This window comes from Macaca fascicularis, chromosome 15, assembly GCF_037993035.2.
Source record: "Macaca fascicularis isolate 582-1 chromosome 15, T2T-MFA8v1.1".
Lineage (NCBI taxonomy): Eukaryota > Metazoa > Chordata > Mammalia > Primates > Cercopithecidae > Macaca > Macaca fascicularis.
Genome location: NC_088389.1, coordinates 77,991,606 through 78,005,314, shown reverse-complemented (window position 1 = coordinate 78,005,314; position 13,709 = coordinate 77,991,606). Strand labels below are relative to the sequence as shown.

Below are 13,709 nucleotides of genomic sequence, written 5' to 3'. Positions count from 1 at the left end.
TGAGACTAGGGCAACAAATTAGAGATTTTTCTCATAGGACATTTGCTGAATTTGGAATTTGCACCAAGAGCTAAAGAGCTAGGCTGAAAGGTTCTGAAAGGCAAAGTGAAATCCCTTTTAGTCTTCTGATACTTAGGAAACAAAGACGAGCTAGGAGAATGATCTTGGAAAAACAGCATGCAAGAGGTAAAAGCCCTAGAGACAATGGTGAATTGATACTGAAGATCTGCAACTGCTCTCACCTGGGTGAACTTACTAATTCTGGCCACAGCTGGAATCTGAGCATTCAGTCTCAACTTTAGTGAGAGGCTGGTGAGGAGGTGGAGAAACCAACAGACATCTTGGCAATCATGTGGCGCCAAAGTGACACATTTCAGAACTAGAGTGACCTTGAGCACATGGGCAATTTCTCTCTTAAGTTATTTGCAACATTTTGAAGCTTTATGGGATGGAAAGCTAAAGAGCTAAGCTGACAATTTCTGAGGGCAGACTTAAATCTCCCATAATTGTTTCAGATTGAGGAGTCAAAGACTCATTAAACTGCCAATTAGTGGGGGGGTGTTGTGGGAGATACACCCTGGCAAAGGAGTGAACCAGAGCTGGACTCAAATTACAAAAATTATAATCAATCCTAACCCAGATCAGTTCCTGATTAGGTTGAAGTAATTGGTCCTTCACCCAGTCTGCCTAACAGAGGGGAGAGGAAAACTACTCTTTGATTAACAATGATATCATTTAGTGCTTCTGTAGTTTTTTCATATACTGTATTAGACACAGGACAAAGGAAGAAGCTGGAAATGAAGGGAATATTTCATGGAGAAAAAGAAGTCACTCTGTTTGGAAAATATCAATTCTAATTGGCCTACATGAAATAACATACTTTCAAAATATATGACAAAAATGAGTAGAACTAAAAGAGGAAATAGACAAACCCACAATAATAATGGAAACTTTAAAATATCTTTTTTAGTAACTGGCAGAGCAAGGAGACAAGAAAATCAATAAAATTACAAAATATTTGAACAATACTATGAACAAACTACTGTATTGACATGTAGAACATTGTACCTTACAGTGATGGAATTTATATATTTTTTACCTGTACATGGAAAATTTACCAAAATGACCATACACTGGACCACAAACTTCAATAAATTTCAATATATTGAAGTCACCTAGAGTCTGTCCTCTGATGACAATGGGATTAAGCTAAAAATAAATAACAAAAATGATTACCATATCTCCAGTAGGTGGAAAATTGAACTGTATACTTATAAGTAATGGATGGATCAGAGAAAAGAATCAAAATGGAAATTAGAAGGTAGTTTGAAGTGAATGATAATGAAGATAAGCCATATAACAACGTGTAGGTTGTAGCTAAAATAGTATTTCTAAACACTGTTTCCCCTCTAGGGAAATTTACACTTTCAATGTATATTTTAGAAAAGAAAGGAAAATAGTCATTATTTGAACTTCCATCTCAAGAAGCTTGGAAAAGAACAGCAAATCAAACTTAAAGGATAAGGGAAGAAATAATAAAGATAATGAAACTCAGTGTAATAAAAAACATAAATAAGCTGGAGGTTCGGCTGAGAGCTTAGTTGACCATTGTGGAAAGGGCAGGGAGAGGGAGAGTAAGTATATGTGAATAGAGGAATGAGGGAAAGCTTGTCCATTTGTGAGTATAAACTAAAGGGACCCATGTTATCATGTGTTCATGAAGATTAATATGTGCAAGTATTTATCCTTAGTTGAAATTTTGAAAAAACTTAATAGACTCTCTAGAACTAACAATTCACAAACTAAGTCAAGAATTGCAAATTTGTTCATTTATTTATACTTATGCTTATTTATTCATAAGTAAATTATAAATATTTCATATGTGATCTTAACTAAAAAGCTATGAGTCAATAAGTAATAATATTATATTATATTATGTTACGTTAATATTTTTGAGACAGAGTTTCTCTTGGTTGCCCAGGCTGGAGTACAGTGGCACAATCTCAGTTCACTGCAACCTCCACCTCCTAGTTCGAGCGATTCTCCTGCTTCAGCCTCCTGAGTAGCTGGAATTTCAGGTGTTCGCCACCATGCTTGGCTAATTTTTGCATTTTTAGTAGAGATGGGGTTTCATCACGTTGACCAGGCTGGTCTCAAACTCCTGACCTCAAGTGATCTATCTGCCTGCCTTGGCCTCCCAAAGTGCTGGAATTACATGTGTGAGCCACCGCACCTGTCCCAATAATATTTTAAATACTAGCTTTTTAAAATCTCTTGTGTTTTTTAATTCCTTATACATAAATGGTCAGAAATCATAATTTGCTTAACAAATTAGCTTTTATTTATAAATATCTCTATCCAGATTGATGATCAGTTTCTGAGAATCTAATTAGTAAAGTTTTTCCATAAGAAATGTCTTTATAAGCTGGGCGGGGTGGCTCACGCCTGTAATCCCAGCACTTTGGGAGGACGAGGCAGGCGGATCATGAGGTCAGGAGTTAGAGATCAGCCTGGCCAATATGGTGAAACCCCGTCTCCACTGAACTTACAAAAATTAGCCAGACATGGTGGCACGCGCTTGTAGTCCTAGCTACTCAAGAGGCTGAGGCAGAACCCAGGAGGTGGAGGTTGCAGTGAGCTGAGATTGCACCAGTGCACTCCAGCCTAGGCAACAGAGCGAGACTCTGTCTAAAAAAACAAAAAAGTCTTTATAACTTTTTTTTAAAGGTGGTATGTTATTTTGCTACGATGTTTCCATGTATCAGAGTAAAGATGGAAAACCATTGAATAGACTGATGGCCAGTAGAGGGCGAAGTTTCAAGCAGACTTCACTTGCTCTTGTGCATGAGGTAGGTTCCCATGTCCTCTTCTTTATGTTTTAGTGTTTTCTCCCTTCATGATATGTTTAAGAAGTTGGATGTTTGTTTAGAAATAATTGTTTTGATCATAATTAATGTAAGTTGCTTTGAAAGACTACCAAAATAGCTGACCCAACTGAATACTCAAATATTTTGATGTATTTCTGAAAGAAATTGGCATGTTTTGCCCCACTGCCCAGCGTAATTATTAGGGAGTGATGTCTAGGAATTTGCTTTACTTCATCAATACTTAACTGTCATTATTCAGAATAAATAACAATTTATTTTTTAAAGAAATACTACTGCCTATATCTTAATTCTAATCCTTTGCAATTATGTAGGGGACCAGTGTTTATATTTTGTGAGAGTTTGGAATTAAAAGTAAATAAAAGCATTTTAGAAAAATAACCCTTGGTTTTGCTGTTTATTTTACTTTTCCTTTCAGCTACCTTTTAAAAATAAAGTTATGTGATTCTATTAGATGATTTATATGAAATCTGATTATTGCAGATTATGGCAAAACTGAGGGAAGAGGGAAGCTGGAAAGCCCTTGGGAAATGCATTTTTATTGTTTTTAAATATTTTATCACACTCATTATGATGTATACAAATTAAGATATATGAATGAATAACAAAACAAAATATCACAGCAAAGAGATTTATATAGTTCAGACATAGTAGGTTATATATCAGTTATAAGCAAAAGTATATGAATTGGAAAGATTTAATGAACTTGATGTAAAAATAATTAGCATTTCTAAAATATCTTCCTATAAAATCTTATACATTTGGTTGTAATTAATTTGATTCACTTTTATTCTGTATCACACCATTTGCCACCAGTTTAATAGCATAGCAAAATTTAGAGGGTTTTTAAAGACCCATCTTTATCCTTTGCCATCCATTTTCCTTTCACATATTTAGTTAGAATTAAAATTGTGTAAATACTTGTTTCAGAAGCTTTTTTTTTTTTTTTTTTTTTTTTTTTTGCCTAATGTAGTGTTTTCATTCAACTACAAAGAGAAGAAGGATCTGGGAAGAGCAACGTTTCTCTAGGAAGGTTTAATTTCAGACATAGGTGATTTCTATGTTCGTTTGTCCCTGGCATCTCATTAGTTGGCATAGAGAAGGGAGAAACTTGGTACTTTTTTGTATTTTAAGCATGCACTTAGACGTTTGAAGGAAAACTGAAGTCTAAAGTCTTAGTTAACAGCTGATTTATAGTAAAAAGTCACCATCAGAACAGAAACAAGAAAAAGCATTAATGCAGGGGACAGCAGAAGACATCTGATAACTTTTGGCAGTGGCATCAGAAGTTATAAGATGTGTCCAAGATGTAAGCACAGAAAATCTTTGGGTTAAAGACACTTATTGCTTGTGCTGCAGAGAGTCTAGAAAATTTCAAAGGGAAAAGAAAATAACATCATTGTTTTAGGGATCAATTAGGCATATTGGACAGAATTCTGCCAAATCTATAGTCGGATTTTAGACTGGATTCCATATTCTGCTTAGTATATCTAGTTCATTTGCTTAAAACATAAAGGCTGGGGGACCCATGAAGTTTCTCAAACTATATGATAAGAAATCATATGAACTTTCAGAGCTTGTTAATAAAAATGATTGCAATAATCACAGCTAATAATCGATTTAGGTACTTTCAACACTGTGAGGTAGGTGCTGTTATGTGTCAAGGTCACAGAGCTAGCAAGTAGAGGAGCCTGGAAATTGAACCCAGACAATGAGGCTCCATGGTCCTTCTTCTCTCCCAGGTTAATCAGAGAACATTCTAAAAATACATTTGGATCTTTCCAAGATTACTCAAATCTCTCTTAAATCATCTCCTTGCATCTCCTCTTTCTTTTGTTGCAATCAATTTGGTATTTTTCCAGATGAAATTTCTTCAAATTCTGCTTTTGGTCCTCCCTTTACTTTATCCTGAGTCTTTTTTATTTCCAAATATTTCTTCTTTCTTTCCTCTTTTTTTTTTTTTTTTTTTTTGAGACGGAATCTCGCTCTGCTCTCCAGGCTGGAATGCAGTGGCACAATCTCAGCTCAGTGCAACCTCTGCCTCCTGGGTTCAAGGGAATCTCCTGCCTTAGCCTCCCAAGTAGCTGGGATTACAGGCATGCGCCACCACGTCCAGCTAATTTTTGTATTTTAAGTAGAGATGGAGTTTCACCATGTTGGCCGGGCTGATCTCAAAGTTCTGACCTCAGGTGATCCACCTGCCTCGGCCTCCCAAAGTGCTGGGATTACAGGCGTAAGCCACCATGCCCAGCTATATTTCCAAGTATTTCTTGAGAATTGCAGTTTGTTTATTAATTCACCAGTTGGACCTTTGGGTTTTTTCTCGGTTTTCAATGATTAAGACTAAAGTTTCTATAAACATTCTCATACAGATCTATGTGTGAACATTCATTTTTCTGTTTTTTTTTTTTCAGTAAACAAATACCTAGGAGTGAGATTGCAACGTCATGTGGTAAATTCATATATAACTTTGTAGGAAACTATCAAACTGTTTTCCTAGTGGCTATCTCATTTTGCATGCCCATCTGCAAGGTATGAGAGTTTCAGTTGCTCTGCCTTCTTGTCAGTGCTTGATATAGTCAATTAAAAAAATTTAGCCATTCTTGTAGATGAGTAGTATTAGTTTCCCTTTGTGGTTTTAATTTGTGTTTCCTTAATGACTAATGATGTTGAAGCATCTTTTCATGTGTTTATTTTGTATCTCTTTTCTTCCTGAAATGTTTGCTCTGATCTTTTGCCCATTTTTAAAATTGGGGCTTTTGTTTTCAAGAGAGTTCTTTATATATTCCGGATATTAATTTTGTTTTTACTTAGTCTGTTACATGTCTTTTCATTTTCTTTTTTCTTTCTTTTCTTTTTTTTTTTTTTTTTTTTGAGATGGAGTCTCACTGTGTTGCCCAGGCTGGAGTGCAGTGGTGCAGTCTCGGCTCACTGCAACCTCCGCCTCCCGGGCTCAAGTGATTCTCCCACCTCAGTCTCCTGAGTAGCTGGGATTACAGGTGTGCGCCACCACACCCGGCTGATTTTTGTATTTTTAGTAGAGATGGGATTTCACCATGTTGGTCAGCCTGGTCTCAGACTCCTGACTTCATGATCCACCTGCCTTGGCCTCCCAAAGTGCTGGGATTACAGGCATGAGCCACTGCACCCAGTTTTTATTGTTTTATAATGTATTTTGAAGAGTGGACTTTTCATTTTGAAGAATTTCAACTTACCAAATTTTACAAAATGGTTCTTGCTTTTTGTTTAATCTGAGATTACAAAAATTTTTCATTTTCTTTTTTCCTGTGTTTTATTTTTATTCTTTTAAATTCTTTTTAGAAATTGAGCTATGATATGGTTTGGCTATGTCCCCCTCCAAACCTCATCTTGAATTGTAACACCTACATGCTGTGGGAGGAACCCAGTGGGAGGTGATTGAACTATGGGGACGGGTCTTTCCTGCACTGTTCTCGTGATAGTGAATGAGTCTCATGAGATCTGATGATTTTAAAAATGTGAGTTTCCCTGCAAAAGCTCTCTGTTTCCCTACTGCCATCTATGTAAGACGTGACTCGCTCCTCCTTGCTTTCTGCCATGATTTTGAGGCCTCTGCAGCTGTACAGAACTGTAAGCTTATTAAACCTGTTTCTTGTGTAAATTACCCAGCCTTGGATATGTCTTTATCAGCAGCGTGAAATTGGACTGCTATAAGGTGTAACACATAAACCATAAAATTTACTTATTTAAAGTGTGCAACTCAGTGGTTTTCAGTGTATCCACAGAGTTGTATAACCATTCCCACAAACAATTTTAGAACAATTTCATTACCCAGAAAAGAAACTGTGTACCCATTAGTAGTCACTCCTCATTTTCCCTTGTCTTTAGCTTTCACCAGCCACTGATCTACTTTCTGCCTCTACAGATTTGCCTATTCTGGACATTTCATATAAGTATAATCATACAATACATGGTTTTTAATGTCTGGCTTCTTTCACTTAGTATAATGTTTTCAGGGTTTTTCCATGTTGTAGCACGTATTAGTACTTCATTCTTTTTTGTGTGAGAATAATGCTTCTCTGCATGGATATACCACGTTTAATTTATCCATCTTTCAGCTAATAGATCTCCTTCTGTGTTTTCTTACAGAAGTTTCACATTTTAAGGTTTACTTTTTAGCTTAGGTCCATTTGAGTTAATTTTTGTATAATGTATGAGTTATTTGTTGAAAATACCATCTTTTATTCACTGAATTACCTAGGCACTTCTGCAAAAATCATTTGCTCATATATGTGTGGGTCTATTTTTGTATTCAGTTTTGTTCCACTGACATCTGTAGGTTTGTGCTTTCACAACAATGACATACCTGAATAACTTTCACTTTATAATGTCTTGAAATCAAGTAGTATGAGTCTTCCAACTTTGTTTCATCTTTCAAAAAAAGTTCTGACTATGCTAGGTCTCTTGCTTTTCTATATAAATTTTAAACCAGTTTTAAGAAACCACAAAAAAGTTTGCTGATTTCAATGCTAAATGCATTGAATTTGTAGGTCAACTTGGGAAAGAACTTACATCTTGGTAATAGAGTATCTAGACCCATGAACAAGGTATAATTGTCTATTTATGGTTTTTTTTGTATTATAAATCTTGGACATATTTTGTAAGTATTACATATACCTAAGTATTTTGATGCTATTCAAATTAGACTTTTTATTTTAATTTACTGCTTATTGCTAGTTTATAATCATCAAATTGATTTTTTCTATGTGAAATATTTCTTTTTTATTATCGTATCTGTTGTGATGATCTATGATTAATGATCTTTGAAGTTATGATTGTAATTGTTTTGAGGTATAACAAACCATGCCCACATAGCACAATGAACTTAATAAATGTTGTGTGCTTTTTTATTTCTTCACCAACCAGATGTCCCCCCAATTGGGCCTCCCTATTCCCTGACACACAACAATATCGAAATTAGGCCAATTAATAACTCTTAAAATGGCCTCTAATTGTTCAAATGAAAGGAAGAGTTACATATCTGTCACTTGAAATCAAAAGCTAGAAATGATTAAGATTAGTGAGGAAGGCATATTGAAAGCTGAGACAGGCTGAAAGCTAGACTTCTTGCACCAAATAGCCAATTTTAAATGCAAAGAAAAAGTTCTTGAGGGAAATTAAAAGTGCTAACACGAGTGATAAGAAAGCAAAACAGCCTTATTGCTGATTTAGAGAAAATTTTAGTGGTCTGGATAAGAGAACAAACCAGCCATAACATTCCCTTAAGCCAAAGCCTAATCTAGAGGAAGACTGGAACACTCTTTAATTCTGTGAAGGCTAAGAGAGGTGAGGAAACTGCAGAAGAAAAGTTTGAAGGTAGTAGAGGTTGGGGTTCATGTGGTGTAAGGAAAGAAGCGATTTTCCTAACACAAAAGGGCAAGGTGAAGCAGCAAGTGCTGACGTAGAAGCTGCAGCAAGTTATCCAGAAGATCTAGCTAAGATCGTTGATGAAGATGGCTACACTAAACAACACATTTTCAATGCAGATGGAAGAGCTATCTATTGCAAGAAGATGCCTTGTAGGAACTTTATAACTGAAGGGAAGTCAGTGCCTGGCTTCAAAGGAAAGGCTGGCTGTCTTGTTAGGGTCTAATTCAGCTGATGACTTAAGTTGAAGCCAGTTCAACTTTACTTACAATTCTGAAAATCCTCGTGCTCTAAAGAATTACACTGAATCTCTTATATCTGTGTGCTAGAGATGGGACAAGGCCTGGATGACAGCATATCTGTTTATACATGGTTTACTGAATATTTTAATCCCACCATTGAGAACTACTGCTTAGAAAAAAAAAAAGATTCCTTTCAAAGTATTACTGCTAATTGACAATGCACCTAGTCACCCAATAGGTCTGATGGAGGTGTACAAGGTGATGGATGTTGTTGTTATGACTGCCAACACAACATCCCTTCCGCAGCCCATGGATCAAGGAGTATTTCTGACTTTCAAGTCTTATTTAAGAAATGCATTTTGTAAGGCTATAGCTGGCATAGATAGTGATTCCTCTGTTGGATCTGGGAAAAATAAATTGAAAACCTTTTGGAAAGGATTCACTGTGTAGATGTCATTAAGAACATCCATGATTTATATGAAGAGGTCAAGATATCAATGTTAACCAGTATTTAGAAGAAATTGATTCCAGCCCTCTTGGATGACTTTGAGGAGTTCAAGATTTCAGTGGAGGAAGTCACTGCAGATGTGGGAAGGGTACCAAGAGAAGTAGAATTAGAAGTAGAGCCTGAGGATGTGACTGAACTGCTACAATCATGAGGAGTTGCTTCTTATGGATGAACAGAGTGGTTTCTTGAGATGGAATCTACTCCTGGTGAAGATGCTGTGAACATTGCTGAATTGACAACACAGGATTTACAATATTACATAAACTTAGCTGATAATGCAGTATCAGGGTTTGAGAGGATTGATTCCACTTTAGAGAGAAGTTCTATGGATGAAGCTATCAAACAGCATTGCATGCTTCAGAGAAATCTTTTGTGAAAGGAAACATTAAGCAATGGAGTAAACTTCATTGTTATCTTAAGAAATTGACTCAGCCACCCTAACATTCATCAGCCACCCTAATCAGTCAGCAGCCATCAACATCCAGGCAAGACCTTCCACCCACAAAAAGATTAGGACTTGTCAAAGATTTATATAATTATTTACATTTTTTTATCAGTCGAATATTTAAAAATTTTTTTTTTAATGATGGGACCTCACTATGTTGCCCAGGCTGGAGTGCGGTGACTATCCACAGGTGCAGTTACAGAACACTACAGCTTCCAACTCCTGGGCCCAAGGGATCCTTCCATCTCAGTCTCTTGAGTAGCTAGGACTACAGGTACATGCCACCATGCCCAGCAGTAACAAATTATTTTAAAACTAAGATATGTACATTGTTTTTTTAAAGATGTAATGCTATTACATAATATAGTATAGTGTAAGCATAACTTTTATATCCACTAGGAAACAAAAATATTGTATGACTCTCTTTATTGGATTATTAGCTTTAATGCATTTGTCTGGGACCAAACCTGTCTGAGGTGTTCCTGTACTTCCTATGTACATGTAGTGGGATAGTTTTCTTTTTCCAGAAATGCTACTATTAGTGGTAAATCTAATGATTGTGGTGGTCTTACTAAGAAATAGGATCTTACTGGCATGTAAATAAGCCCTTATATACTGTGTGTTTTGTTATTCATTTCTATTAATAACAGCCCCTAAAGAATCCATGTCCTTACAGGATATTCTATACCCTTCACAATGGCTACAACTACATGAGAGTGAGTGAGCAAGTGAATCAATGGCTAAAAGAACTTTATTTTGAATTTAGAAGTGCTCTGTCCTCATTTCTAAAAATATACTTTGTATTTTAGAGCAGTTTTAGGTTCACAGCAAAATTGAGAGCAGTGTATGGAGCGTTCTCATGTAACTCCCTGCTCATTCTGCCCTCATGCCTACCACTCATCTTCCCATTATCCCCCACCAGAGTGGTATATTTGTTACAAATGATGAACCTACATTGACACATTACCCAAAGCCTATAGTTTATATTAGGGTTTATTCTTGGTGTTAAACATTCTGTGGGTTTGAACAAATGCATAGTGGCATGCATATAATCATATAGTCATTTTAGTATTATACACGGTAGTTTTACTTTCTAAAACCCTTCTGTAATCTCCTATTCATCCCTTCCTTCTCCTTAACTCCAGGTGACCACTGATCTTTTTACTGTCTCTATAGTTTTGCCTTTTCCATAATGTCAAGTAGTTGGAATCATACGGTATGCAGATCTTCCAGACTGGCTGATTTCACTTAGTATTAGGCATTTGTTTTCTTCATGTATTTTCATTGCTTGATAGCTGACTTCTTTTTAGTATTGAATAAAAATCCATGGTCTAGATATACTACAGTTGATTTGTCCACTTACCTACAGAAGGATATCTTGGTTGCTTCCAAGTTTTAGCCAATATGTATAAAACTACTTTAAACATCTTTGTGCAGAATTTTGTGTGGAGATGATTTTCAACTCTTGGGTAAATGCCGAGGAGCACACTTGCTGGACTGTATTGGTTTTGTAAAAAATGGCCAAAGCATCTTCCAAAGTGGCTATACCATTTTGCATCTCCTTCCTGTTGCTCCAAAGCCTTGTCAGCAGTTGGTGTTGTGGTCTGGATTTTGGCCATTCTAATTGGTGTGTAGTGACATTTCATTGTTTTTTCATTAGCATATCCCTGATATGTGTTAAGATTTTTTTGTATATTTTGGATAATAGTCCTTTATCAGATCTGTCTTTTGCAAATATTTTCTTACAGACTATGGCTTATCTATTCTCTTGACAGTGCCTTTTGTAGATCAGAAGATTTTTATTTTAATGAAGTCCAGCATATCCATTGTTTATTTAACACATAGTGCCTTTGATATTGTTTCTGAAAAGCTGTCATCAAGCCTAACATTATAGATATTATCCTGTGTTATCTTCTAGTAACTTCACAGTACTGTGCTTTACATTGATATCTATAATCTATTTCGAGTTAATATTTATGAAGAGTGTAAAGTCAGGGTCTAGATTCTTTTTTTTTTTTTTTTCTTGCCTCAAGATATCTGGTTGTTTAAGTATCATTTGTTGAGAAGATTATCCTTTCTCCATTGCTTTACTCTGACTTATTCTCAAATATTAACGGACTATATTTAAATACATCTGTTTCTAGACTTTCTATTCTGTTTCTTAGATCTATTTCTCTAGTCATTGGTTCATACCATGCTTTCTTGATTACTGTAGCTCTGTAGTAAGTCTTGGAGTTAGGTATGTCAGTCCTCCAACTTTGTTCTTCTTCAATATTGTGTTGGCTCTTCTTTGTCCTTTGTCCCTTCATATGAACATTTGAATCAGTTTGTTATCCAGGAAGTAACTTGGTGAGATTTTGAGTGAGACTGTGTTGAGATTTTGAGAATTGAAGTTAGGAAGAACTGACAGCCTGACAATATTGAGCTTTCCAATCCATGAACCTGGAATATTTCTCTATTTATTTCATTCATTATTGATTTCTTTCATTAGAATTTTGTAATTTTCTCCTATAGGTATTATATATACTCACACATTTATATGTCTCTGTGTGTGTGTGTGTGTGTGTGTGTGTGTGTGTGTGTGTGTGTATATGTGTGTGTGTATGTTTATGTAGGTTTACACCTAAGTATTTTATTTCTGGAGGTGTTAATGCAAATGCTATTGTGTTTTTAATTTCAACTTCTATTTTTTCATTGCTGTCATATAGGAAAGCAATTGATTTTTGTATTGTAACCTTGTGTCTTGCAATTTTGCTGTAAGTGCTTATGGGTTCCAGGAGTTTTTTGTCAACTTTTTCAGATTTTCTATATAGATACTCATGTCATCTGCAAGCAAAGACAATTTTGTTTCTTTCTTCTCTTCAGCATACATTTTACTTTCTCTTTGTCTTATATCAGTAGAAAGGATTTCCAGGTATGATGTTGAAAAAGAATGGTGAGAGAGGACATCCTTGTCTTACTCCTGATCTTAGTGGGAATGCTTGTAGTTTCTCAAAATTGTGATGTTAGCTGTGGGTGTTTTGTAGATATTCTTATCAAGTTGAGGAAGTTCTTTATTTCTAGTTTACTGAGAGTTTTTATCATGAAAAACTGTTGGATTTTGTCAAATGCTTTTTCTGCATGTATTGATACGATTATGTGATTTTTCTTCTTTACCCTGTTGATATGCTGGAATAAACATTAATTGATTTTCTAATATTGATTTAGTCTTGTGTACCTCAAATCCATTTGGTTGTGGTGTATAATTCTTTTTTACATTGTTAGATTTAATTTGCATATATTTTGTTGAGGCCTTTTACATTTATGTTCGTGAGAGATATTGCTGTGAGATTTTCTATTCTTGTTAATACATTTGTCTGGTTTTAGTTTTAGGGTAATGCTGACCTCATATAATGAGTTAGGAAGTGTTTTCTCTGCTTCTGCCTTCTGAAAGAGACTGTTTGGAATTGGCGTGATATCCTCCTTAAATGTTTGATACAGTTCACCAGTGAACACATCTAGGACTGGTGCTTTCTGTGTTGGAAGGTTATTAATTGTCAATTCAACTTCTTTAATAGATACAGGCCTATTCAAATAATATATCTGTTTTTCATGTGAGTTTTAGCAGATCGTGTCTTTCAGGGAATTGGCCCATTACATCTAGATTATCAAATTTGTGGGCATAGAGTTATATATATTCTTTCCTTATTATTCTTTCAGTCTCCAGAGAGTCTGTAGTGATATCCCATCTTTCACTGCTCATGTTAATTTCTAAATTTGTTAAATTTGTTAAGGTGTGTGTTATGGTTCTTTTAAATTTGTTAAGGTGTGTTTTATGGTTCAGAATGTGGTCAATATTGGTGAATGTTACATGTGAGCTTGAGAAGAATGTGTGTTCTGCTGTCATTGCATGAAATAGCCTGTAGATGTCAATTATATCCAGTTGATTGATGGTGTTTTTGCGTTCAACTATGTCCTTACTGGTTTTCTGCTTGTTGGATCTGTCCATTTCTGATAGAGAAGTGTTGAAGTCTCCTGAAGTCTCCAGCTATATGAGTGGATTAATCTATTTCTTCTTGGGATTCTATCAGGTTTTGCCTTATATCTTTTGATGCTTCATTAATAGGAGCATACACTCTAAGGATTGTTATGTCTTCTTGGAGAATTGATCCATTTAGTATGTAATGTCCCTCTTTATTTTTGACAGCTTTCCTTGTTGTCAAGTCTTCTCTGTCATAAATTAA

At 35.5% G+C, this 13,709-nt stretch overlaps 1 protein-coding gene across 6 annotated transcripts in view; it reads left to right on the top strand.

Moving 5' to 3' along the window:
- Positions 1-13,709, top strand: part of FOCAD (focadhesin) — a 318,797-nt gene that overhangs the window by 206,443 nt on the left and 98,645 nt on the right. For 5 of the 6 annotated variants that reach the window (XR_012424668.1, XM_065530469.2, XM_065530470.2 and 2 more), the window contains one exon: positions 2,728-2,849. Coding sequence is in view for 5 of the 6 variants with exons in the window: in XM_065530469.2 (XP_065386541.1) it covers positions 2,728-2,849 (122 nt within the window). In the remaining variant the exon portion in view is untranslated. Of the gene's footprint in view, positions 1-2,727; positions 2,850-5,299; positions 5,418-13,709 lie in introns of all 6 variants that reach the window. The other variant, XM_074017373.1, reaches the window with a different exon arrangement.